Below are 26,495 nucleotides of genomic sequence, written 5' to 3'. Positions count from 1 at the left end.
TTTATGTACCATTTCACAAGCTTTCCAGTCCCTGTCACTTTGTAAAAAAAAGAATTTCTGTCTTCTTCATTTCTATCCCCATTTAGACGTTTTGCCTCAATCAAGTTCATTTTCAGCTTTTCTCTGTCTTCCTTGGATAGGTCTTGTCTTATTGACCAAAATTTGCCAACCTTGCAGATACACAAAACATGCAGATACTTATATATAACCTGTGTATATAGTGTAATAACCAACCAAGTATTTGATCACCGTTTGATGAACATAATAATTGAATCCACAATATGCACACCATATTTTTTAGTACAGGGATGATTTACTCATTTCATTATATAAATACATCACACTACAGACTATTGAATAATATTACAGCAAAAAACCAGCGTTGAATGTAATGAAACGCCATTTTCTGGGTGAGTCCCGGAGGCTCCCCGGAGCTATCCCAGGCTGATATGCTAATGTCAGACTTTGGCATCAGTCATGTGTATGGAGTTCTTAGGCCTACCGGGGACCACGGCCCCCCTCAGAGAGGCAAGGGGAGCAATGGCCTATAGAAGCCCCCGTGTGGTTGGAAGCATTCTATGTCTGCCATCGATCGGAACAGGCACCCAGAAAGGTAAGCGCCTCAAAACAAACCCCTATTCTGGTTAAAATTGCTACCAAAAACCGAACTAGTGGATAGAACTCCCCAACCGAAAACAAGCAAACTAGTGTGACGTCACACACCGCCGCGCCGCTGTCTGCGCAGCGCCCCCCTCCCCGGGAGGGGGAAGGGGGAGCCTCAGACCCCCCGCGCCGGCTACCCACACCTCAGTTCTTGAGGCTGGATGTCAAAAACGCGAAAAAACGCCGACCGGAGGGAGGGAGGGATGCCGGGGAGCCTCCGGGACTCACCCAGAAAATGGCGTTTCATTACATTCAACGCTGGTTTTCTGGGGGGAGCCCCGTCGGCTCCCCGGAGCTAACTACCCACAGACAGAAAAAGAGGGACTTACCTGGGAGGCGGTCGTCGCTCACCCCTCAACTCGAGGCCGAGACAACTGGCTGCAACCGCCGACCCAAAGCAACACAGGCCCAACGGGGCCCAGGGACATTCACAAGGTAACAAGCAGCCAGGACCCTGTTCGACCGCCAAAATCCCTGCGCCCGAATATCAGATCAAGACATATTCCCAAAGACGGCAGCAAGAGCCGCGAACTTACGAACGTCATGGGCACGGGGATAGACCGCAGGCTGGCTGGACTTAATAACCCTGCGGACGATCTGAGAGTCCCGAACCCACGAACAGGGAAGAAGGGAAACCGGATTAACCCACAGCGCGTCCCCGGACACAGAAGCTGTGGCACGCAAATAACGGTGAAGCGCCGCAACCGGACACAAAACATGATGCACCCCCGGCCTGACCAACCAAGCATCAACCACCCATGGACCCCTCCGGAACGCAGCAGTCTCATTCTTCGCCAGAAAAGAAGGAGACGGCTGCAAACGAACAAAACAATCACCACGACCAAAAGAGCAGAAACCCCTGCGCCGGAGGAGAGCATGAAGCTCCCCTACCCGACCCCCAGAGGCCAAAGCCAACAAGAAAAGTGCCTTGGAAAAACAATCCTGGACCGAAGGGGCCACAACGAAACGAGGAGATGAAAGGAAAGCGAGCACTCTGTCCAAAGACCAGGACGGCTCAGGCGACGCATGAGCAGGCCGGAGGTGAAACAATGCACGAGACAGCTGGCGAAACGGCGCAGACGTAACATCGATACCGAAGGCAAGCTGAAGCGGCTCCGCCAGCGCCGCACGATACGAAGCGACAGTGTTTGGCATAAGATGACGGTCCTGAAACAACCACGAGAGGAAGGACAAGACCACCCGAACAGACAAGGAACTAACACGACGAAGACGCAAAAAGAAACGGAAGGACCGCCAGGAAACTTCATACTGCCGCCGAGAAGAAGCCCTCAGGTGGGACACCAACAAGGAGGCCACCTGATCACCATAGAGATGATGATAGACTCGAGTCAGAAAAACCATACGCGAAGACTCGAGGAGAAGATTGAACCAGCCACGTGACGTACCGGCCCGATCTGCTGAAAGAGGCGGAGCCGCGGGAAAACCCTCGGGTTCGGACACCGAGCAACCAGCGCCTGAAACCAAGGCTGGGCCGGCCACCAAGGGGCCAGAAGGACAACTCTCCCCTGGTAAGTCTACAAACAAGTCAGGACCTGGAGCAACAGCCGAACCGGGGGAAAGAGGTACAGGAAACCCCACCTCGACCAGTCTAGCCGAAAGGCATTGACCCCGACGGCCTCGCGATCGGGGAAGGGCGCCGCATAAACGGGAAGACGCCGCGACCACGCCGACGCGAAGAGGTCCACTTCGGGGCGCCCGAATGTCTGGCAAAGCCAACGGAAGGACCCGTCGTCGACCATCCACTCCGTGGAGAGGGGAACGAAGCGAGACAGGGCGTCGGCCAAGACGTTGGACACGCCCCATACGTGAACCGCCAGGAAAGCCAAACCCCGAGAACTCAGCAGACGAGTCACCCGAAGCGACCAACCCCAAAGAGACAAGGACCGCATCGAACCCCCGCGGTTCAGGCAATGAACCACCGGAGAACAGTCCGAATGGAGCCGAATCGTCGATCCGCGGGCCACCCGAATCCTCCCCAGAGCAAACCACACTGCCGCGAACTCCCGCACTGTGCTGTAAGCTCGACGGAAGGACGGATCCCAACGCCCCTGGCCGGCCTGGTGAGCACTGGTCACAAAACCCCAGCCGATAGACGACGCATCCGTGTACACATCGAGCGAGGGCTCGGGTAGGCGCCAAGGCACTGAACCCCGAAAAACCCGAAGAGGAAGCCGGTGACGCAGCAACCGACGCAAGGCCTCCGGGGGTCGAACTCTGCCATCGCGAGAGGCGGAAGGGGGAACCCCGAAGGAACCAGAACAGCCGTCGAAGCCAAACCCGACCCGGCGGGTAGACCACCATCGCGAAGTTCAGGCTCCCGCACAGCCCCTCGAGCAACCGCCGGGTGACCCGAGGGCCCTCCAGAAACAGACGAAGGCGGGACCGCAGCCGCAGGAGAGACTCCGGAGGGAGAGACAAGGAGGCGGTTCGAGAGTCCCAAACGAGACCCAGCCAAGTCCGAACCTGAGATGGGAACCAGATGGGACTTCCTCCAGTTCACCAAGAACCCGAACCCAGCGAGCTGGGAAAGAACCAAATCCATGGCTAGCAAGCAAGCTGACTGGCTGGGAGCCCAAACCAGCCAGTCGTCGAGGTAGGCCAACACCCGAACACCTAGGAGACGCAAACGAGCCACCACAACCCGTGTAAGGCGCGTGAACACGCGAGGTGCCAGGTTTAACCCGAACGGGAGACAATGAAAGCGGTAACTCAGACGCCCCACAACAAAACCGAGCCAGTCCCTGAATTGCGGATGAATCGGGACATGCCAATAAGCGTCCCGGAGGTCCAGGGACACCATCCAAGCTCCCGGCTCCAAGAGGAGCCGAACCTGAGACAGCGTAGTCATCCGAAAGGAGGGGCAATGAACCCAGGGGTTCAGACGGGACAAGTCCAGAATGAACCGCAGGTCCGCGCAGTCCCGTTTCGGAACCGGAAACAGACGGGAAACCCATCTGAGGGACGACGTCGTTTCGACGACGCCCTAGCGTACCCACTCCAAGGCGACTCGACAGAGCGCAGGGGAAGAACCCTGCCCTGCCACTCCCGACCCCCCAAAGGGGGAAGGGGGCCACCCAACGCCACCGCAGGCCGCGAGACACGACCCGAAACGCCCACGAATCGTGGGACCAGGCGCGGGCGAACAGTGCAAGCCGCCCCCCCATCGCCCCGTCAAGGGGGCAAACCGCGAAAAGGCCGGCGACCCTTACGAGACCCAGAACCCCGCACAGCGCGAACACCGCGCCGACCAGACGAGGGGAGGGTCCGCAGGAGGAGCCAACCCCGAACCTGACACCAGAGGCCTACCACGACGAGAGGAACCCAGAGCCCTGGCACGACCTTTCCGGGAAGACCCACCCCGGGACCCCCGGAAAACCAACAAGTCCGACATCGGACGACAAGCCGCCGACGCAGCCTGAATAAACTGCGCCACGGCCGACTCCACAAACAGGAGAAAACAAAAAGGTGAAGAACGCCTAAGAGCCAGAGCCCAAGCAGATTCCACGCAGGAACCCAGCACCGCCTGCCGACACGCGAGTTGGGAAGCATAAAACAGGGAAACCGCATCCCTCAAAATCGGCGTGAACAGCTTCAACAAGGCAGCCGACAAACGCGCAGCCGAGGACAAGGTGCCGGACCCCGGGACGGACCCAAGCGTCCCCACATCCTCCATGAGCCAATCCGAAGACAGCTCCAGGAGGGAAAAGAACCGCAAGGCCGAACTCAAAAGGCCCCGGGCGCGCAAGTCCTCCGCAACGAGCGCCGCCGAAAGGGAGGGAACCTGCACATGGAGCTTCCCCACATCGCGGGGAAGGGCAGGGGCAAACAAGCACTCATTCAGGTACTCAAGTTCGCCCCCCAGGAAAACCTGAAGCACCGTGGAAGCTTCCCGCCACTCCAGCGTGCGGGAACGACAGAAGGAATGCCAGGAATCCAGACCAAACAAGGGGCAGTCTGCTAGCCAGGACGACTCCGGAACCTCGTAACGGAGCCAGAAAGGGAACGAAGTCCCAAACCTGAACGGGGACGGATCCATTTCCGAGGCATAATCCGGGTCACGCAGGAGGTAAGCTGCAAAGGCCGCTCGCACCACACCAGGTTGGATGCGATAAGCCGAAAACCTCCGGAAGGACGGAACCGACGTACCCGGGGGAACACGGAACCGAACCCGGGGAGGGGCCGACACCAAATCCAACTCGTACGCAGAGGGGGGAAAAGAAAACCCCACTCCTTGTAACAATAAGCCCCGCTCAGTGGGAAGAAAAACCCAGGCGGGGTCCAGCGGGGCCCAAGGCCCCTCCCTAGCCTCGAGGTCCTTCACCACAGGACCCGAGGCCGAGTCCTCTCCCCAAGCCCCGACCCCACAAGACAAGGACGGAGCAGCCGGAAAAGCTGGAGGAAGGGGGGCCCACTGGTCAGACCCTGAAGCTTCGGCCGGGAGACAAGACTCGAATGCCTCTGCCGCCCCCCCGGAAGGGGCACTCCCCGAAGCTGCCCGAGTCTCGAGATCAAGTATCCCCTTCTCCGACCCTGAAACCCTCAGACGCTTCGGGGCCGGAAGCAGGGGCGGGGGACCAGAACGAACAGAAGGGGAAGGATGAGGAGGTGCGGACAGAACCAGGATCGAAGCGACCCCCACCCCCAAGTCCGGGTCTCGAAAAGCAAAGCGGGGAGCCCCGGGGCATCCGGGGAAGCAACCAACCGAGCGCGTTGCAACAGACGAAACCTAGACTGCAACGCACACGCCGCCTGTACCCGAATAGAATCAGAGGATTGGGTAAATTGAGTCACAAGCAAGCAGCAACACTCGCAGGACTCAGGGTCGAAAGTATCACCGACCCAACAGGCAGCGTGGCAGAGGAAAAAACAATGAGTGTCACCCCGAGACAAGGGGACCGAGCAACCCTCAAACTCGCACACAGCGAGTGGGGACTCCGGGGTCACATCCATCGGACCCATGCGCCCCCTAGGGGATTCCCAGGGTCCTGAGCGTTTACTTTAAGAGGACTCGCGCTCAGGTAGTCCCAGGCAGGGTGCTGCAAACCGGCACCCAAAACTACCAAGCAAACTTCTAAAGCTGAACCCCAGGGACGTGTACACTCACGGGGACCTAGCAGGGGGTGCCACCTAGGAGAACAGTGGAAGGACAAAAACAAACTGAATAAAATGACAGAACCCCCCACCAGGCAAAAACAAAAAGAAAAACAAAACCCCGCAAGAGGACTGCGAACCCCAAGGAACAGAGCCGGCCGCGATGTCGGGAAATACAAGCTGAGCAGCACCCTGCGCCCCTACCAGTGCAAACTGCCTCTTACCTGCCGGTAACAAGGGAGAACAGAACACCCAAGAGCCCAACAGGCGGCCGAAAAACCGAAAGGTAAAACGGACCAGCAGAGGCAGACCCCGAGGAGCCTGTGGAAGGTGGCCCCAAGCCCCAAGGGCAGTACTTACAGGGCACCTAGGGAAGGCAGCCCTAGGCGCATGCAGCCCGAGTACTGAAGATAACTCCTGGCTCTCGCACCCACAAAACCAACACCACACGCAAAGCACAGTGCAGTAGCGACACCGGAGCCAGAGCACACGACCATCGCCTATAGCAGGGGTCTCCAAACTTTTCAATGTAAGGGCCACATTATATATTTCCCATATTTATGCGGGCCGGAGGAATAAAAAATGAAATTGCTATTTTGTATAACTAAGATAAAGGCATTGTCAAAGTACAGAGAAAAGAATATTGTACAGTGTTTGTGCTCCCTGAAACGGAAGCAGCGAAGCCCCACTCGCCCTCCATCCCCACAATATACAGTTATACACAACTGATTGGTTGTAATGCACAACACATACCTACCAGTAATTACCTAAGTGTAATTACCTAAGTGTAGTTACAGGATGAGAGCTACGCTCGTGGTGTCCCGTCTTCCCAGCACTCTTTGTCATATAACGCTTTGAAACTACTGACGGTCTTGGCCTCCACCACCTTCTCACTTAACTTGTTCCAACCGTCTACCACTCTATTTGCGAAGGTGAATTTTCTTATATTTCTTCGGCAACTGTGTTTAGCTAGTTTAAATCTATGGCCTCTTGTTCTTGAAGTTCCAGGTCTCAGGAAGTCTTCCCTGTCGATTTTATCAATTCCTGTTACTATTTTGTACGTAGTGATCATATCACCTCTTTTTCTTCTGTCTTCTAGTTTTGGCATATTTAATGCTTCTAACCTCTCCTCGTAGCTCTTGCCCTTCAGTTCTGGGAGCCACTTAGTAGCATGTCTTTGCACCTTTTCCAGTTTGTTGATGTGCTTCTTAAGATATGGGCACCACACAACAGCTGCATATTCTAGCTTTGGCCTAACAAAAGTCATGAACAATTTCTTTAGTATATCGCCATCCATGTATTTAAATGCAATTCTGAAGTTAGAAAGCATTGCATAGGCTCCTTGCACAATATTCTTAATGTGGTCCTCAGGTGATAGTTTTCTATCTAGAACCACTCCTAGATCTCTTTCTTTATCAGAATTCTTTAAAGATTTCTCACATAATATATAGGTTGTGTGGGGTCTATGTTCTCCTATTCCACATTCCATAACATGACATTTATTAACATTAAATTCCATTTGCCAAGTGGTGCTCCATATACTTATTTTGTCCAGGTCTTCTTGAAGGGCATGACAATCATCTAAATTTCTTATCCTTCCTATTATCTTAGCATCATCAGCAAACATGTTCATATAATTCTGTATACCAACTGGTAGATCATTTATGTACACAATAAACATCACTGGTGCAAGAACTGAACCCTGTGGTACTCCACTTGTGACATTTCTCCATTCCGATACATTGCCTCTGATTACTGCCCTCATTTTTCTATCAGTCAGAAAATTTTTCATCCATGATAGAAGCTTACCTGTCACCCCTCCAATATTTTCCAGTTTCCAGAACAACCTCTTATGTGGAACTCTGTCGAAAGCCTTTTTTAGGTCCAGATAGATGCAGTCAACCCAGCCATCTCTTTCCTGTAATATCTCTGTGGCCCGATCATAGAAACTGAGTAAATTCGATACACAGGATCTTCCTGATCGAAAACCATACTGTCTGTCTGATATTATATCATTTCTCTCCAGGTGTTCTACCCATTTAGTTTTGATTAGCTTTTCCAATACTTTCACTATTACACTTGTCAATGATACAGGTCTATAATTGAGGGGGTCTTCCCTGCTGCCACTTTTGTAGATTGGAACTATGTTAGCCTGTTTCCACACGTCTGCTACGATTCCTGTACACAGGGATGCCTGAAAGATCAGGTGAAGTGGAATGCTGAGCTCAGATGCACATTCTCTCAGAACCCATGGTGAAACGCCATCTGGGCCAGCTGCTTTGTTCCTCCCGAGCTCCTTTAGCATATTTTCCACTTCATCTCTAGACACCTCTATCCGCTCTATGTTGTTCTCTGGAATTCTTATTGTGTCTGGTTCTCTGAAGATTTCATTTTGTACAAACACACTTTGGAACTTTTCATTTAATGTTTCACACATTTCATTTTCATTTTCCGTGAATCTGTTTCCCATTTCCAACCTCTGGATATTATCCTTTACCTGCAATTTGTTGTTTATGAATTTGTAGAATAGGCCCGGTTCTGTTTTACATTTATCTGCTATCCCTTTTTCAAAATTTCTTTCTGCCTCTCTCCTTACTGCTGTATAATTGTTTCTCGCATCTTTGTATCGCTGGTATGTTTGGGGGTTTGGCCTCTTCCTATACTGATTCCATTTTTGTGTCTTTTGGTCTCTTGCCCTCTCACAATTTGTCGAACCAATCCTGTTTTCTGGTCCTGCATCTCTGTTTTGGTATAAATTTTTTTTTGTGCCTTTATCATATATTTCACAAAACTTGCCATACATCTCATTCACTTCCTTGCCTAGCATCAAGTCTGTCCAATTATACTCACTAAAAAAATTTCTAAGGTCACCATAATGTCCTCTCCTGAAGTCTGGTTTTTCAACTGCTTCAACCTCCTTATTTTCTTCCAGCTTATAACGCATTGCATACTTTATTCCCAAAAAGACATGGTCACTTTTACCCAAAGGAGGAAGGTACTGAATGTCAAATATCTCTTCCTCCTTCCTGGTAAATATCAAATCTAGCATGGAGGGAACGTCCCCTTCAGTATTAGTATCTGTGCGTCACACTATCGAGAGAGAGGAAAACTGACTCGGGTTGAGCGCCACCAGTCAGCAGCCCCAGCTTTGAATAATTCTGCGATGCCATTCGTACGATAATTATTTTTTCAAGGCCACCACACAGGGATTTGTTTGGAGGGCCGGATGAAATTATGTGGCGGGCCGGATGTGGCCCGCGGGCCATAGTTTGGAGACCCCTGGCCTATAGCATCAGCCTCAAGAACTGAGGTGTGGGTAGCCGGCACGGGGGGTCTGGGGCTCCCCCTTCCCCCTCCCGGGGAGGGGGGAGCTGCGCAGACAGCGGCGCGGCGGTGTGTGACGTCACACTAGTTTGCTTGTTTTCGGTTGGGGAGTTCTATCCACTAGTTCGGTTTTTGGTAGCAATTTTAACCAGAATAGGGGTTTGTTTTGAGGCGCTTACCTTTCTGGGTGCCTGTTCCGGTCGATGGCAGACATAGAATGCTTCCAACCACACGGGGGCTTCTATAGGCCATTGCTCCCCTTGCCTCTCTGAGGGGGCCCGGTTCTGGCCGTGGTCCCCGGTAGGCCTAAGAACTCCATACACATGACTGATGCCAAAGTCTGACATTAGCATATCAGCCTGGGATAGCTCCGGGGAGCCGACGGGGCTCCCCCCAGAAAACTACGAAAAATCAGAGACATTGAAATAATTAGGTAATTATCTCTTTGTGGCCACTCCTGCCTAACAGCTGGCGAGCAACAGACCGCCTGGGACGCACACTGAGTCAGCGCCTGTTTTTTGCCAGACCTTACCACCCTATAGTGGGCTTTATATACCACTTACGATTTGTTTATTATTTTCCCATGATCAGAGAACACAAGTTAACAGGTTTAGAAGAAAAAAATATTTTTTTTTTTTTGGTATGCTCCTGTGGGTGACAAATGCTAATTAACCCTGAGCATCACAAGGGTTAAGATATGGGCACCACACAACCGCTGCATATTCTAGCTTTGGCCTAACAAAAGTCGTGAACAATTTCTTTAGTATATCGCCATCCATGTATTTAAAAGCAATTCTGAAGTTAGAAAGCGTAGCATAGGCCCCTCGCACAACGTTCTTTATGTGGTCCTCAGGTGATGGTTTTCTATCTAGAACCACCCCTAGATCTCCTCCTTTATCAGAATTCTTAAAAGTTTTCTCACATAATTTATAGGTTGTGTGGGGGTCTATGTTCTCCTATTCCACATTCCATAACATGGCATTTATTCACATTAAATTCTATTTGCCAAGTGGTGCTCCATATACTTATTTTGTCCAGGTTTTCTTGAAGGGCATGACAATCATCTAAGTTTCTTATCCTTCCTATTATCTTAGCATCAGCAGCAAAGCTATTCATATAATTCTGTATACCAACTGGTAGATCATTTATGTAGGCAATGAACATCACCAGTGCAAGAACTGAACCCTGTGGTACTCCACTTATGACATTTCTCCAGTCCGATACATTGCCTCTGATAACTGCCCTCCTTTTTCTATCTATCAGAAAATTTTTCATCCATGTTAGATGCTTACCTCCAATATTTTCCAGTTTCCAGAAAAACCTCTTATGTGGAACTCTGTCGAAAGCATTTTTTAGGTCCAGACAGATACAGTCAACCCAACCATCTCTTTCCTGTAAAATCTCTGTGGCTCGATCATAGAAACTGAGTAAATTCGATACACAGGATCTCCAGATCGAAAACCATACTGTCTGTCTGATATATAATTTCTCTCGGTGTTCTACCCATTTAGTTTTTATTATTATTCCAATATTTTCACTATTACACTTGTCAATGATACAGGTCTATAATTGAGGGGGGGTCTTCCCTGCTGCCACTTTTGTAGATTGTAACTATGTTAGCCTGTTTCCACACGTCTGCTACGACTCCTGTACACAGGGATGCCTGAAAGATCATGTGAAGTGGAATGCTGAGGTCAGATGCACATTTTCTCAGAACTCGGTGATCTCCATCTGGGTCAACTGCTATGTTCTTACTGAGCTCCTTTAGCATATTTTCCACTTCAGCTCTAGACACCTCTATATGCTCTATGTTGTTCTCTGGAATTCTTATTGTGTCTGGTTCTCTGAAGATCTTATTTTGTACAAATACACTTTGGAACTTTTCATTAAATATTTCACACATTTCATTTTCATTTTCTGTGAATCTGTTTCCCATATTCAACCTCTGGATATTATCCTTTACCTACAATTTGTTGTTTATGAATTTGTAGAATAGGCCCGGTTCTGTTTTACATTTATCCGCTGTCCCTTTTTCAAAATTTATTTCTGCCTCTCTCCTTTCTGCCGTATAGTTGTTTCTCGCATCTTTGTATCGCTTGTATGTTTGGGGGTTTGGCCCTCTTCCTATATTGATTTCATTTTTGTGTCTTTTGATCTCTGGCCCCTCTCGCAATTTCTGTTGAACAACTCCTGTTTTCTGGCCCTGCATCTCTGTTTTGGTATGAATGTTTGTGTGCGTTCTTCGTATATTTTGCAAAATTTGGCATACATTTTCCCTGCTTAGCAGCAAGTCTGTCCAATTACACTCGTTAAAATTTTTTCGAAGTTCCCCATAGTGACCTCTCTTGAAATTGAGTTTATCAACTGTTTCAATGTCCCCATTTTCTTCTAGATGATATCTTAAAGCATATTTAACCCTTTAACTGCCCCGCCTCCAAATATGACACCCCCCACCCAGTGCACAGGAAATAAATTCTCTTGAAAAATTATTATTTTTTTTTTTTTTTTAAGTGTCAAAAACCCTTCCCTCAGTATGGGTATGTCAAAAAAAATTTGAAATTGTACTTACTTTGGCTGCTATGGGGGTCCTTAAGTTAGCGGGAGATGTCATCATTCCCTGTTTGCCCGTGACGTACGCTCCCGGGGCCAAAAGGGCACCCGGAGCAGGGCGCGAGTTGCTGTGAATATATTTCTGTTCATTTTTTGCGCACAGTTCCACATACATTTTATTTGTTTTTACGTGCTAATCCTATGTATAATTTAGTTGTACACTATATTATGGCAGTAAAACATCCGTACTGTCCGAGGGCACTGTGTTACATGCATGACACTTGTGTACACCTATGTTGCACATATTTACCATGTATCATGCTAATTTATGTATATATACAATCTATTTACACACTATACACTGTCACACACTATATACATTCACCAACACATTCAGAAAACCAGTGTGAGCAGCCACACCCAGCCAGCCCTCCCTCACTCCTCCAACATTGTATTCGCCAACATTGCTCCTCCCATCATACAGTTATTCACACCAATGTTTCATGTTCATTTATGTATATTTACAACATATGTACACACTTTACACTGTCACACACTATATACATTCACCATCAACACATTCAGAACATCGCGAGTGTGAGCAGCCACACCTAGCCAGCCCTCCCTCCCTCACTCCAACATCTTACTCACCAACATTGCTCCTCCCACCATCTTGAGGTTATCTTGAGATGATTTCGGAGTTTTAGTGTCCCAGTGACCCTGTCCTCGACCAGGCCTCCACCCCCAGGAAGCCGCCCGTGACAGCTGACTAATTCCCCAGGTACCTATTTACTTTTAGGTAACAGGGGCATCAGGGCGAAAGAAACTCTGCCCATCGTTTCTCGCCGGCGTCCGGGATCGAACCCGAGACCACAGGATCACGCGTCCAGTGTTCTGTCCACTCAGCCACCGGCTCCCATACTGTTATTGTTTTTATTACACTCTTTACACGTGTTATATATACCTATCTACATGTTTTATTTACCAGAATTATGCAAGTAAGCCAGTATTGTGTCCAAACAGTACAGTGGCCACCATACACTGCATGAGAAATCACACAGCAGACAGCAGACGACTCTACAATTACGACGTCACCTCCCTCACCAAAATAGCTCCACTCAACATACTCCTGTTGCTGTTATTACACTATATTCACACACACACTGTATATACCCATGTACATGTATGTTCCCCATAGCGAACCACGAAGCTAGTATGGTGAGCAAAACAAGAGTGGCTGCCACACAGTGAGGCTACCTCAATTCTCTCTCTTCCTCCCTCCCTCACCAAAATTCCTCCTTCCATAATACTATGCACAATGCTAATTATAACCACAATCCTGGGCACTAATTCCTGTAAATGAATAATTGACCACAAGTTTATTTTGAAAAGGAACCTAAAAAGTCATTTGAAGATTCCTAGATGGACGAAATAATGCTGTGGCTAGTGCTGTGAACATCGTGAACAGCATTGAATCACTGATTCAATGGGAACATTGTACTCAGTCATTATCACACTCAGGCTCTTCTATAATACTATTATGGCTAAATAATACAAGTTATATATATATATATTTTGACATTATTAGGCGATGCTGTGGTCACACGCTTAACAGCAGTGCTGTGTGCTCATGCTGCAAGCGCCAGCCTTGGTTGCTCATTCACTTCCGAGGCTCTCACACCCAGGACTGTGGACCATGGTTTTTTTTTAAAGATGGCGTCTGTTTACAAGAGCCCTGAGGAAGCTGATGTGAACCCCATGTAGCCGGGGAGTTTTGAATGGAACGTGAAAATACAAATACCTGGAGGCCCGTAGTGCACCCCAGACGTGGGCCTGCTGGCGCGTTGTGCAGTTAAAGGGTTAATGTCTCACAGGACGTGATCACTCTTTCCCATGGGAGGGAAGTACTGGATGTCAAATATCTCTTCTTCTTTCCTGGTGAATATTAGATCCGATACTGACGGTACATTTCCTTCCCTCATTCTTGTGTCCTGCTTGATGTGTTATCTTGAGGTTATCTTGAGATGATTTCGGGGCTTTTTAGTGTCCCCGCGGTCCGGTCCTCGACCAGGCCTCCACCCCCAGGAAGCAGCCCGTGACAGTTGACTAACACCCAGGTACCTATTTTACTGCTAGGTAACAGGGGCATAGGGTGAAAGAAACTCTGCCCAATGTTTCTCGCCAGCGCCTGGGATCGAACCCAGGACCACAGGATCACAAGTCCAGCGTGCTCTCCGCTCGGCCAACCGGCTCCCAAATTGATACAAGAATGTCTCCAGATTGAGGTTCACAAATCTACATGTCTGAAAGTCCTCCGTTCTTGCTTCATAGGCCTCCCAGTCCATTGCTTTAAAGTTGAAGTCCCCCAGTATCAACAGTCGTGATTTATCTTTATCTGCTTGTACAATAATGTCTCTCATGACCATTATGAGGCCCTCTCATTTGTTATTCAGTTCTTCCTTTGTCCATGTGTTGCTTGCTGGTGGGCTGTAGGCATTGAAAATTATCAGCTTATCATCCTGATTCCAGACCTGCAATGCCATTATGTCAATATCTAGAGGGTTTTCAAATATTAACTCTTTTACCTTCAGGTGTTTTATCACCAGCACAGCCACTTCCCTTCCCTACCCAGTTTTCCTGTCAAGTCTCCAAACTGAATAGCCCCTTGGGAATACGACTCCATTTAATATATTTCCTTAAAGTTTCATCTCTGATAATGCGATAATATCAACCTTAAATTGAATTATATCTTGCAACTCCAAAGTTTTTGACCTCACTATGTTGGTATATACAGCTTTCAGGAACATGTTCCCTTTCCCTTTGCTCTTTACTCCCCCTTCCACTAATGATTTTGTTGCCTTGTTTTTATGTATCATTTCACAAGCTTTCCAGTCCCTGACACTTTTTAGAAGAAAGAATTTCTGTCTTTGCATTTCTATCACCATTGGTGTACAGGTTCCTGAGCCTATTGGGCTCTACCATATCTAAACTTGAAATTGTGTGTAATCTGCCTCCACCACATCACTTTCTAATGCATTCCATTTGTCAACCAGTCTGACACTAAAAAGGTTCTTTCTAATGTGTTTATGGCTCATTTGGGTACTCAATATCCACCTCTGTCCCCTAGTGCATGTGCCCCTTGTGTTAAATAAACTGTCTTTATCTACTCTATCAATTCCTCTGAGAATCTTGAATGTGATGATCATGTCCCCCCTTAATTTTTATGTCTTCCAGAAATGTGATGCTTAGTTCCTGTAGTCTCTCATCGTAGCTCATACCCCCCATAGATCATACAAGATGAAATCATTTTTTTTTTTATAATTTTAATTTGGAGCATCACGGGGGTGTCATGTTATAATGTGGCATAGTCCAGTGGCTAATTAAGAGCAAAGCACTATGGCAAAACTGGAACAGAATGGGGATAAAGAATTTGGACACTTAAATACACAATAGATGAGTAACAAGTTTTCAATGCAATAATGAACTCCAAGAGTTCACTACTGCATTGTTGAGTCGAGTTGGGAAGTTGAATTGAGAAGCAAAAAAACGCGAACCCGCATCCCGTAGAAGCGGCGCAAACAGCCTCAACAATGCATACAACGCACGTGACGCCAAGGGTAATGCACCTGACCCCCAAACTCTTCCACATCCACCTCAAGCCAGTCTGAGGACAGCTCAAGGAGGGAGAAGAAACACAGGGCCGAAGTCAGCAGGCCACGTGTAAGCAATTCTCCTCGACCAATGCAGCCAAAAGAGAGGAATCTGCACATGAAGCTGCATTACACCAACATCTCGCAGAAGGGCAGGGGGCAAACAAGCATGCAATAAGATGCTCAAATTTGCACCCTGCCCCCCCCACCCCCCCCTAGGAAAACCTGCAACGCCGTCCGAGCCTTCTGCCACTTAAGGGTGCGGGATCGACAGAATGTATGCCATGTCTCCAAAGAGAAGAGAGGAAATCTGCTAACCAGGACAACTCTGGAACTCCATAACAAAGCCAGTAAGGACATGAAGATCCATACACGAAAGAAAGCAGATCCATCACGGAAGCATAATCTGGGTCGCGCAGGAGGTAAGCCGCATGGGCTTCCGGCACTATATAGAATGGGACACGGGAAGCCGAAAACCTTTGGAAGGACGGAACCGAAGAACCGTCAGGGTCCCGGAATCAAACCCGGGGAGGGGTAAACGTCAAATCCAATTCATACGAGGTGGGAGCGAAAGAGAATCCCACTCCTTGTACTGTAACACCAAACCCCACTCCGAGGGTACAAAACCCCAACCAGGTTCCAACGGGGCCCAATGCCCCAAAGTCAACCTCTCCCCCGCCCCTGGGAACCTCACCCCGAGGACCTGGGGCTGAGCTGTCCAATACACCCCCACCTCTAAGGAAAAGGCAGGAGCCGCCGAAAAGCAGGAACGAAGGGGGGCCCACTGGTCCACAAGCTCCAGCTGGAGGACCAAGCTCAAATGCCTCCACCGCCACCCCGGAAGGGGACTCGCCAAAGACAACCTGACTCTCAACACCAACTAGACCCTGCCCCAACGCAGAAACCCTCAAGACGTTTTGGAGCCGGAAGCAAGGGGGGATGAACCGGACGCACAACAGAAGGGGAAGGATAAGGAGGGGCGAAACCAAAGCTGAAGCGACTCGCACCCCCCCATGTCCGGGTCCCTAAAACCAAAACGGGGCAGTCTCGGAGCATCCGGAGAAGCATCCAACCTATCACGTTGCAGAAACCTGAACCTAGCATGCAACGCAGCTGCCGCCTGCACTCTCGCATTATGATCAGCAGCTTGGGTGAACTGGGGCACGTACAAACAACAGACATCACGCAACTCCAGGTCAAAAGAATCACTGACCCGACAGGCAGCATGGCGGAGGCACAACTAGTGATTGTCACCCTGAGACAAAAAGACAGAGCAACCATCAACCTAGCACGAAGCGAGAGGGGACTCGAGGGTTGCATGCATCAGACCACGGAGCCCTCCCGCAGGGTTTCCCAGGTCCCTTAGCCTTGGTAATACACTAAGGGAAGCCCAGGCAGGGTACTGCAAACCGGCGCCCAAGACTACCAAGCAATCTTCTAAAAGTTGAACCCCTGGGATGTGTCCACTCATGGGGGCCTAGCAGGAGGTACCACCAAGAAGACAAATATGGATATAAATACTCTAATTATAGATAGGGCAACCAATCAAAGGCAGGGAACCCCCCCCCCCCCCCCCCCTACCGGGCAGGGAAAACAAAAACAAAAGAAAAACCCTACAAGAGGACAAAGTACCCAGGCAGAACAGAGCTGGCCACTGTAATAGGTGATAACTAGCTGTGCAGTACCCTCGCGCCCCTACCAATGATGAAAACTACCTCCTACCCTGAGGTAAACAAAGGCAAACAAAGACCCCAGTTGATGCCAAGGGCGGCCAAGTACCAAGCAGTAAAAGACACAGCGGAAGTAGATCCCAAGACGACTTGTGGAAGGTGGCCCCAAGTCCCAAAAGCAATGCTTAGGGCACTTAGAAAAGCAAACCCTAGACATATTCAGCCCGAGTACCGAAGAATATTACTCCTGGCTCTCACTCCACCAGTAAAGAGAGTTCACGCCACAAGGCACAGAAACAAACAAAATCTGGAGCCAGACACACATGACCTCGCCATCATCACATCAGCCAAGAACTGAAGGGTGGATCACCGGCATGAGGGTCTGAGGCATCCCCCCCCCCCTCCCCGGGAGGGGGGGGGGATGCGCAGACAGTGGCATGGCAACGTGATGACATCATGCTTGTTTGCTAATTTTCATTTGGGGAGTTCTGTCCACTCGTTCAGCTTTCAAGAGCAATATTTTCACCAGAATAGGGGGGTTTGTTTTGCCTACCTTTCTAGGTGCCAGACATAGAATGCTTCCAACCACACGTGGGTTTCTCTAAGCCATTGCTCCTCGTGCCCCTCTGAGGTGGCCAGGTTCTGGTTCGAGGTCCCCAGTAAGTATGCACATTGACTGATGCCAGAAAGCTAATATATCCATATCAGCCTGGCTAGCTCCTGGGAGCCAACCATCCCCCCCCCCCACCCCACCCCACCCAGAAAATAGAATTTTGGGGTCTTTGGAATCTAATCCTATTTTATCAATATAAATTATATGTTACCATATATTCAAGTGTTATTTGTGTCTTATTTGCACAGTTTTTACAGGATAACCTTATACAAATCAAGGACAGTTTGAAATCAATTTAATTTACAACACTAATCTGCATACAGTAACTTAAAAGATATTTAAACAATTTCCCAATACAGTGACACCTTGGCTTACGAATGCCTGTCTTTACAAACTTTTCGGGTTACAAGCCCAATTTCTTCGTAAAATCCGAATCGGGTTATGAACTTTGCCTCGGAAAAAGAAGTTGGCAGGTGATAGCATTTCAGAGGCCATCATTTGTGAGAACGCAAGACAATTGCATGAAGACCTTTTAAACGAAACCCCTGGAACGAGTGATGCAGATACAAAAAGAGTTACAGGCAAGCAGGGAATGGTTTGAGTAATTTAGAAAAAGAAGTGGTATTCAGTGTTGTTGGAAATGTTACAACGAAGGGAAAAACAATTCTCCTATGGATCGATTTATAATGAGAAAATCAAGCAGTGAGCCACAAGTAGGTCCTAGTGGTAAGCAGGCAAAACGTGCCAGAGAGTGTACCCCAGAGAAGTTATCACTGCCTGATGTTATAATGGAAGGGGATTCCCCTTCCAAACACTAACACCTCTCCTCCTCTCCCCCTTCCTCACTGTCTCCATATGCTAACAAGAGTCATCAATAAAGATAACTTGTACATACTTTAGTACTGAAGATTTGGGTGAATTACGTCTAAAATTTACTTTGAAGTTAATTTTTTTGGAGTGTGGAACGGATTAATTCAATTTACATTATTTCTAATGGGAAAATTCACTTCGGTTTACGAATTTTCGGCATACGAACCGTCTCTGGGAACGATTAAATTCGTAAGCTGAGGTACCACTGTATTACATTTTAACTTAAGCAGGTCTTGGCCATACCTTCCGATTTCTTGTAGAGATAACCACTTTTAGTTGTGCCATGAATTTTGTTACCCTGTGCCCGGTGAAGATGGTAGACTGGGGGCACCACTCCACCCTGAAAGAACATACAAGTAATTAGTGACACCCATAGTGATATATTGTGGTTAAACAATAAACAAAAACCAAACAACATGAATTTGCCTTAATCACTGCATAGTGCATAGCGCCTTAACTCTTAACCCTTTAACTGCGCCGCATCTAAATATGACACCCCCCAGTGCACAGGAAATAAACTCTCTTGAAAAAATTCTGTTGTTTTTTAAAGTGTCAAAAACCCTTCCCTCAGTATGGGTATGTCAAAAAAAAAAAACCAACTTGTATGTGCTTTGGCTGCTATGGGGTCCGTAAGTTGGCACGTGACGTCATCATTCCCCGTTCGCCAGTGACGTATGCTCCCGGGGCCAGTAGGGCGCCCGGGGCGGGGCACGCGAGTTGCCGCGAATATATTTTTGTTCATTTTTTGCGCACAGTTCCAAATACATTTTATTTGTTTTTACGTGCTAATCCTATGTATAATGAACACGTACACTATATTACGGCAGTAAAACATCCGTACTGTCCGAGGACACTGTGTTACGTGCATGACACTTGTGTACACATATGTTGCACATATTTACCATGTATCATGCTAATTTATGTATATATACAATCTATTTACAGACTATACACTGTCACACACTATATACATTCACCATCAACACATTCAGAACACTGCGAATGTGAGCTGTCACACCCAGCCAGCCCTCCCTCACTCCTCCAACATTGTATTCACCAACATTGCGCCTCCCATCATACAGTTATTCACACCAACGTTTCATGTTCATTTATGTATATTTACAACATATGTACACACTATATACATTTACCATCAACACATTCAGAACACCGCGAGTGTGAGCAGCCACACCCAGCCAATCTCCCTCACTCCAACATCTTACTCACCAACATTGCTCCTCCCACCATACTGTTATTGCTTTTATTACAATATTTTCACACGTTATATATACCTATCTACATGTTTTATTTACCAGAACTATGCAAGTAAGCCAGTATTGTGTCCAAACAGTACAGTGGCCACCATACACTGCATGAGAAATCACACAGCAGATGCTACGATTACAACGTCACCTCCCTCACCAAAATAGCTCCTCTCAACATACTCCTGGTGCTATTATTACACTATACACACACACTGTATATACCCATGTACATGTGTGTTCCCCATAGCGAACCACGAAGCTAGTATGGTGAGCAAAACAAGAGTGGCTGCCACACAGTGAGGCTACCTCAATTCTCTCCCTTCCTCACCAAAATTCCTCCTTCCACAATACTGCGCACAACGCTAATTATAACCACAATCCTGGTCACTAATTCCTGTAAATGAATAATTGACCACAAGTTTATTTTGAAAAGGAACCTAAAAAGTCGTTTGAAGATTCCTAGATGGACGAAGTAATGCTGTGGTGCTGTGGCTAGCACTGTGAACATCGTGAACAGCATTGAATCACTGATATTTGAAAATTGTACCCAGTCATTATCACACTAAGGCTCTTCTATAATACTATTATGGCCTGGGAAGGAGGCCTGGTCGAGACCGGGCCGCGGGGACGCTAAGCCCCGGAAGCACCTCAAGGTATGGCTAAATAAAAAAGATTATACTGTCTCCACTCGACTATCCGGACTATATGGGAAGGCCCCCAGCCGGATTATCACATGTTCCGGATAATAGTACTTTTTCACTTCTGAGTGCAAAAGGGACCATTTCCGACAAAAAAGAAAGAGATCTAGGGGTGGTTCTAGATAGAAAACTGTCACCTGAGGACCACATTAACCCTTAAACTGCGCATATATATACGCCCTGAGTAACATGTCCCACGGTGCGCATGGCGTATATATACGCCACAGGGTGCCAGGCCCGATTCAAATAGCCCACGGCTACACGGGGTTCACATTAGCTTCCTCAGGGCTCTTGTAAAAAGACGCCATTTTTTTTTTAAATCGTGGGCAATATTCTAAGGTGTGAGAGGCACAGTACTGTTGGAGTAACCAAGGCTGGCGCATGCAGCATGAGCGAACAGCATTGCTGTTCAGCTTGTGACCATTTTTTGCTGACCAAGGGGCCTCGTAGCCTGGTGGATAGCGCGCAGGACTCGTAATTCTGTGGCGCGGGTTCGATTCCCGCACGAGGCGGAAACAAATGGGCAAAGTTTCTTTCACCCTGAATGCCCCTGTTACCTAGCAGTAAATAGGTACCTGGGTGTTAGTCAGCTGTCACGGGCTGCTTCCTGGGGGTGGAAGGCCTGGTCGAAGACCGGGCCGCGGGGACACTAAAGCCCCGAAATCATCTCAAGATAACTCAAGATAACCATTGTGACCATTGCCAAAAAATGTCAAAATAAATATATACACGTAATTGTTATTATTTAGCGATGACAATATTACAGATGACCCCTGACTGTGATATAAATAACCAGGGTTGTGATAATAGCAGGATTGTTGTAATAATTAGCGCCGTGGGAGGAGTGATGCTGAGAGATGGAGGGAGATAGCATCGTTTACTGACTGTGTGGCTACCTGTTATTGTTTGCATTCACCATACCAGGTCAGTGGTTCTCTATGGTGAACACAAATGTAGATACTTATATATAATGTGTGTATTAGTGTAATAACAGCAAAAGGATTATGCTGGGAGGAGCCATATGGGTGACGGAGGTGACGTCGTCTGCACGATTTGTCTAGCTGTTTAGAGGGTGGCCACTATGCTCTTTGGGCGCAATACAAGCTTAGGTGTACAGTTACGGTGCATAAAACATGTAGATACTTATATATAATATGTGTATATAGGGTAATAACACTGCAAACAGTATTGTTGGGGAAGAAAGTTTAGAGCGTGTGACCTTGAAAGAGTGAGGGAGCCGCCAGCCGCCATGTGTGTATAGCGACGATTCTTAGTGCCTGAACTAACTATATCAGCTTAGCTGTACAGTTGTGGTGAACAAAATATATACATACTAATATATAACGTCTGTATATAGTGTAATAACACCACAAATAGTATTGTTGGGGAAGAAAGTTTAGTGCGTGTGTTGAGGGAGTGGCAGCGAGTGGCTGGCTGGTGTGTGCCGGTCACTCCTCGTTGTTTTTCGACTCTCAATACCAACTTAGTGGTTCGTTATGGTGACCAAAACATGCAGATACTTATATATAACCTGTGTATAGAGTGTAATAGCAGCAAAACTATTTGTTTATTGTTTTATAAACATAATAATTGAATCACTAATATGCACATCATACTTTTGAGTATAGCAATTATTCACCACTTTTATTTTATATAAATATATTACAATACACACTATTGAATAATATTACTGCAAAAAAACTAAGAAAAAATCAATCGGAGACATTGAAACAATTAGGTAATAATATCTTTGTGGCAACTCCCATCTGTCAGCGCGGGTGTTGCTGACTGGGTCTGACGACCACTCTGTCAACGCCCACTTTTTGCCAGACTTCCTCGGTCAATTACGCCCAAAATATGTCACCTACGATTTTTTTTTTTTCCCGTGCTCAGGGGACACAAATTAACATGTTTAGAAGACAAAAAAAAAAATTTTGAATTTTTGTTTTTCTTGCGCACAGTGGTGTAAATGTCCCCAGGACCCCTGAGCAGAGTAAGGGTTAAACTAACGAAACAAAGTTGCCGGAGAAATATAAGAAAATTCACTTTTGTAAACAGAGTGGTAGACGGTTGGAACAAGTTAGGTGAGAAGGTGGTGGAGGCCAAGACCGTCAGTAATTTCAAAGCGTTATATGACAGAGTGCTAGGGAGACAGGACGCCACGAGCGTAGCTCTCATCCTGTAACTACAACTTAGGTAACTTACAACTTAGGTAACTACAACTTACAACATAAGGGAGCCGGTCGGCCGAGTGGACAGCACACTGGACTTGTGATCCTGTGGTCCCGGGTTCGATCCCGGGCGCCAGTGAGAAACAATGGGCAGAGTTTCTTTCACCCTATGCCCCTGTTACCTACCAGTAAAATAGGTACCTGGGTGTTAGTCAGCTGTCACGGGCTGCTTCCTGGGGATGGAGACCTGGTCGAGGACCGGGCCGTGGGGATACTAAAGCCCTGAAATCATCTCCAGATAACCTCAAGATAGGTAATTACACTTAGGTAATTACTAACACCTCTCCTCCTTCCCCCTCCTCACCGTCATCCACACGCCAACAAGAGTCTTCAATAAAGGTAAGATATACAGTACACACTGTATTGTTGCTAATGCAAAAACTGGTATTCAGTATCAAATGTATTTTTAAATTAATATTTTTGGGGGTGTGGAACAGATTAACTCAATTTACAATTATTTCTTATGGGAAAATTCGCTTCGACTTACAACTTTTCGAATTACAATCCGTCTCTGGGAACGGATAACATTCGTAAGTCGAGGCCCCACTGTACTTATATATATCACGGAAGATGAGCAGGCACAAAACTGGAGTGACAATGAACAGAATAATAATGTACATAATCTAGGAACTGTCTCTCAGCCCAACAGGAACAACAAAAGAAATTTAGAGTGCTTCTACACTAATGCCAGAAGCCTGGTGAATAAATCTGATGCATTGTGTGCATATGCTGAGGCAGAGACTCCAGACTTTATTTGGCATAAGTGAAATATGAGGACGAGAAGACATTATTGAAAAGGAATTCCTCCTCCCAGGCTATCATCCTCTGTTCAGAAAGGACAGAACAACAAGAGCAGGTGGTGTACTCTTTTATGTGAAGGAGGGCCTGAAAGCAACAATCAATAAGGAACTAAACCCCATGGGATCCTCAGAGTCTGTATAACGACAACATTCTAGCTCAAGATGGTAAAATACTGACAGTGGGAGTATGCTACAGGGCTGACTCAGCAACAGCAGAGGAAGTTGCTGATCTGCATAATGTGATCAATGCCGCGTCATAAACCCATACTCTTATAATGAGTGATTTTAACGAGATTGGGTAAATCTAATATCGCAAGCAAAAGGAGATCAATTTCTTGGCCTGGTGCGAACTCATTTCTCATACAATATGTGTAGAGTCCACTTGAGGTAACAGCATTCTGGACCTTGTGCTAACATCAGAAGAGGGCATGGTTGATCAAATTCAAGTAGGGGAAAAGCTCATCCCAGCATGTGATCACAATATTCCAAGAAGGAATACAATTACAAAAACTCTCATAAAGGTCCAGAATGATGTCCTTTTAGATTACCATCGAGGAAACTATCAGAGAATGAGAATGGAATTGCAAAACACATCATGGGAGGGAGCTGATAGGTGATCATGGCATATCTTGAGATGATTTCGGGGCTTTTTAATGTCCTCGCGGCCCTGGTTGATACCTGGTTGATACCTGGTTGATGGGGTTCTGGGAGTTGTTCTACTCCCCAAGCCCGGCCCGAGGCCAGGCTCGACTTGTGAGAGTTTGGTCCACCAGGCTGTTGCTTGAAGCGGCTCGCAGGGCCACGTACCCACCACAGCCCGGCTGATCCGGAACTTCTCTTAGAAAACCGTCCAGTTTTCTCTTGAAGATGTCCACGGTTGTTCCGGCAATATTTCTTATGCTCGCTGGGAGGACGTTGAACAACCGCGGACCCCTGATGTTTATACAGTGCTCTCTGATTGTGCCTATGGCACCTCTGCTCTTCACTGGTTCAATCTTGCATTTTCTTCCATATCGTTCACTCCAGTACGTTGTTATTTTACTGTGTAGATTTGGGACCTGACCCTCCAGTATTTTCCATGTGTGCCCGGTCCTCGACCAGGCCTCCACCCCCAGGAAGCAGCCCGTGACAGCTGACTAACACCCAGGTACCTATTTTACTGCTAGGTAACAGGGGCATAGGGTGTAAGAAACTCTGCCAATTGTTTCTCGCCGGCGCCTGGGATCGAACCCAGGACCACAGGATCACAAGTCCAGCGTGCTGTCCGCTCGGCCAACCGGCTTCCATGGAAACATCATGGGAATATTTCAAAAAGATCATTACTGAACTCCTTCAAAGATATGTTCCAAAAAGGGAGAAAGAAAAGAAAGGGAACAAGCTGGACGAGAAGAGGTAAAAAACCAGTGTTGAATGTAATGAAACGCCATTTTCTGGATGAGCCCCAGAGGTTTCCTGGAGTTATTAGGCTAATGTGTGATATATTATACCGGGACATTAGTCTATGGAGTTGGCCTCCCTCAGAGAGGTTTCAGGGAGCATTGTCCCTGGAAAACCCCACCTGTGGTTGGGGGTTTTCCTTATCAGCCACCGACCAGGGTTAGGCACCCAGAAAGGTAAGCATAACAAAACAAATTCCACATGGTAAGAAAAGTATAAAGAAAAACCAAAAAGAGAGGCAGAACTCCCTCTAATACCAAGGAAACAAGCAAACAAGCAAACGTCACACTCCACTGCCACGCCGCTTGTCCGCAGAGCCCTCCCCCTTCCTGAGAGGGGCAGGGGGAAGTCCCAGACCTCAACACGCCAGCTTACCCAGCACTCCCTTTCAGAACCTAAGCATCAGACAACATGAAAAACTGCCTACCGGCTTTGCCAGGGTGACTCCGGGGCTCACCTGGAAAATGGCATTTTAGTACACTCAATGCTGGTTTTCTGTGGGGAGCCCCTTTGGCTCCCTGGAGCTACACAACCAAAGATAAGGAAAAGAGGGACTAACCCAGGAGGTAGCTGTCACACACTCCTCAACACGGTCGAGACAACTGGTCGCAACCTGTGACCCAAAGCAAGACACTAACGCCCAGGAGCAGTAACATTAACCAAATAATGGGCAGCCAGGACCCTGTCCGACCACCAAAATCCCCATGCCGGAATATCAGCCTAGGACATGTTGCCAAACAAGGCAGCCAATGCAGCAAGCTCCTAACAGCATGGGTACAAGGATAGACTGCAGGCGCATCTCCAGCCACCGAAGCCGCAGTGTACAGATAACGGCAAAGAGCCGCAACTGGATCCAACACATGAGACACCCCCTGATTCTGGTGGCTGAGCGGACAGAACACTGGACTCGTGATCCTGTGGTCCCGGGTTCAATCCCAGACGCCGGCAAGAAACGATGGGCAGAGTTTCTTTCACCATGATGCCCCTGATACCTAGCAGTAAATAGGTACCTGGAAGTTAGTCAGCTGTCACAGGCTGCTTTCTGGGGATGGAGGCCTGGTCGAGGACCGGGCCGTGGGGACACTAAAGCCCCGAAATCATCTCAAGATAATCTCAAGATAACTCCCCCCCCCAGCCTGACCAGCCAAGCATCAATGACCCAGGGACCTCTCCGTAAAGCAGCCGTCTCGTTCTTCGCCAGAAAAGATGGAGAAGACTTCAACCGAACAAACCGACTAAAAGGACCGAAGGAGCAGAAACCCGCGCTGGAGGAGAGCATGACGCTCACCTACCCGACCCCCAGAGGCCAGTGCCAACAGAAATTGAGCTTTGGAAAAACAATCTTGAACCGAAGGGGCCACCATGAGCCGAGGAGGACGAGAGAGAGGAGAGCACCCTGTCCAAGGACCAGTATGACTCAAGCAAAGCATGAGCAAGCCAGATGTGAAACAAAGCACAAGAAAGCTCACGGAATGGGGCAAATGTCACATCTATTCCAAATGCAAGCTCCCGCACCGTGCTGTTAGCCCAAAGGAAGGATAGCCCCTTCACCCCTATCCAACCTGGTGAGCACTGGTTACAAAGCCCCAGCCAAGTGATGAAGCATCCGTGA

At 47.9% G+C, this 26,495-nt stretch overlaps 1 protein-coding gene across 6 annotated transcripts in view; it reads right to left on the bottom strand.

The window, feature by feature from the left end:
* Asap (ArfGAP domain of ASAP) overlaps positions 1-26,495 on the bottom strand; it is a 956,637-nt gene that overhangs the window by 368,953 nt on the left and 561,189 nt on the right. For all 6 annotated transcript variants that reach the window (XM_069306348.1, XM_069306344.1, XM_069306347.1 and 3 more), the window contains exon 8: positions 18,696-18,792. In XM_069306348.1, the coding sequence (XP_069162449.1) occupies positions 18,696-18,792 (97 nt within the window). The remainder of the gene's footprint in view (positions 1-18,695; positions 18,793-26,495) is intronic.

This window comes from Procambarus clarkii, chromosome 57, assembly GCF_040958095.1.
Source record: "Procambarus clarkii isolate CNS0578487 chromosome 57, FALCON_Pclarkii_2.0, whole genome shotgun sequence".
In the NCBI taxonomy this organism is placed as follows: domain Eukaryota; kingdom Metazoa; phylum Arthropoda; class Malacostraca; order Decapoda; family Cambaridae; genus Procambarus; species Procambarus clarkii.
Note: the sequence above shows the minus strand (reverse complement) of the source record. Positions and strands in the feature narration are given on the sequence as shown.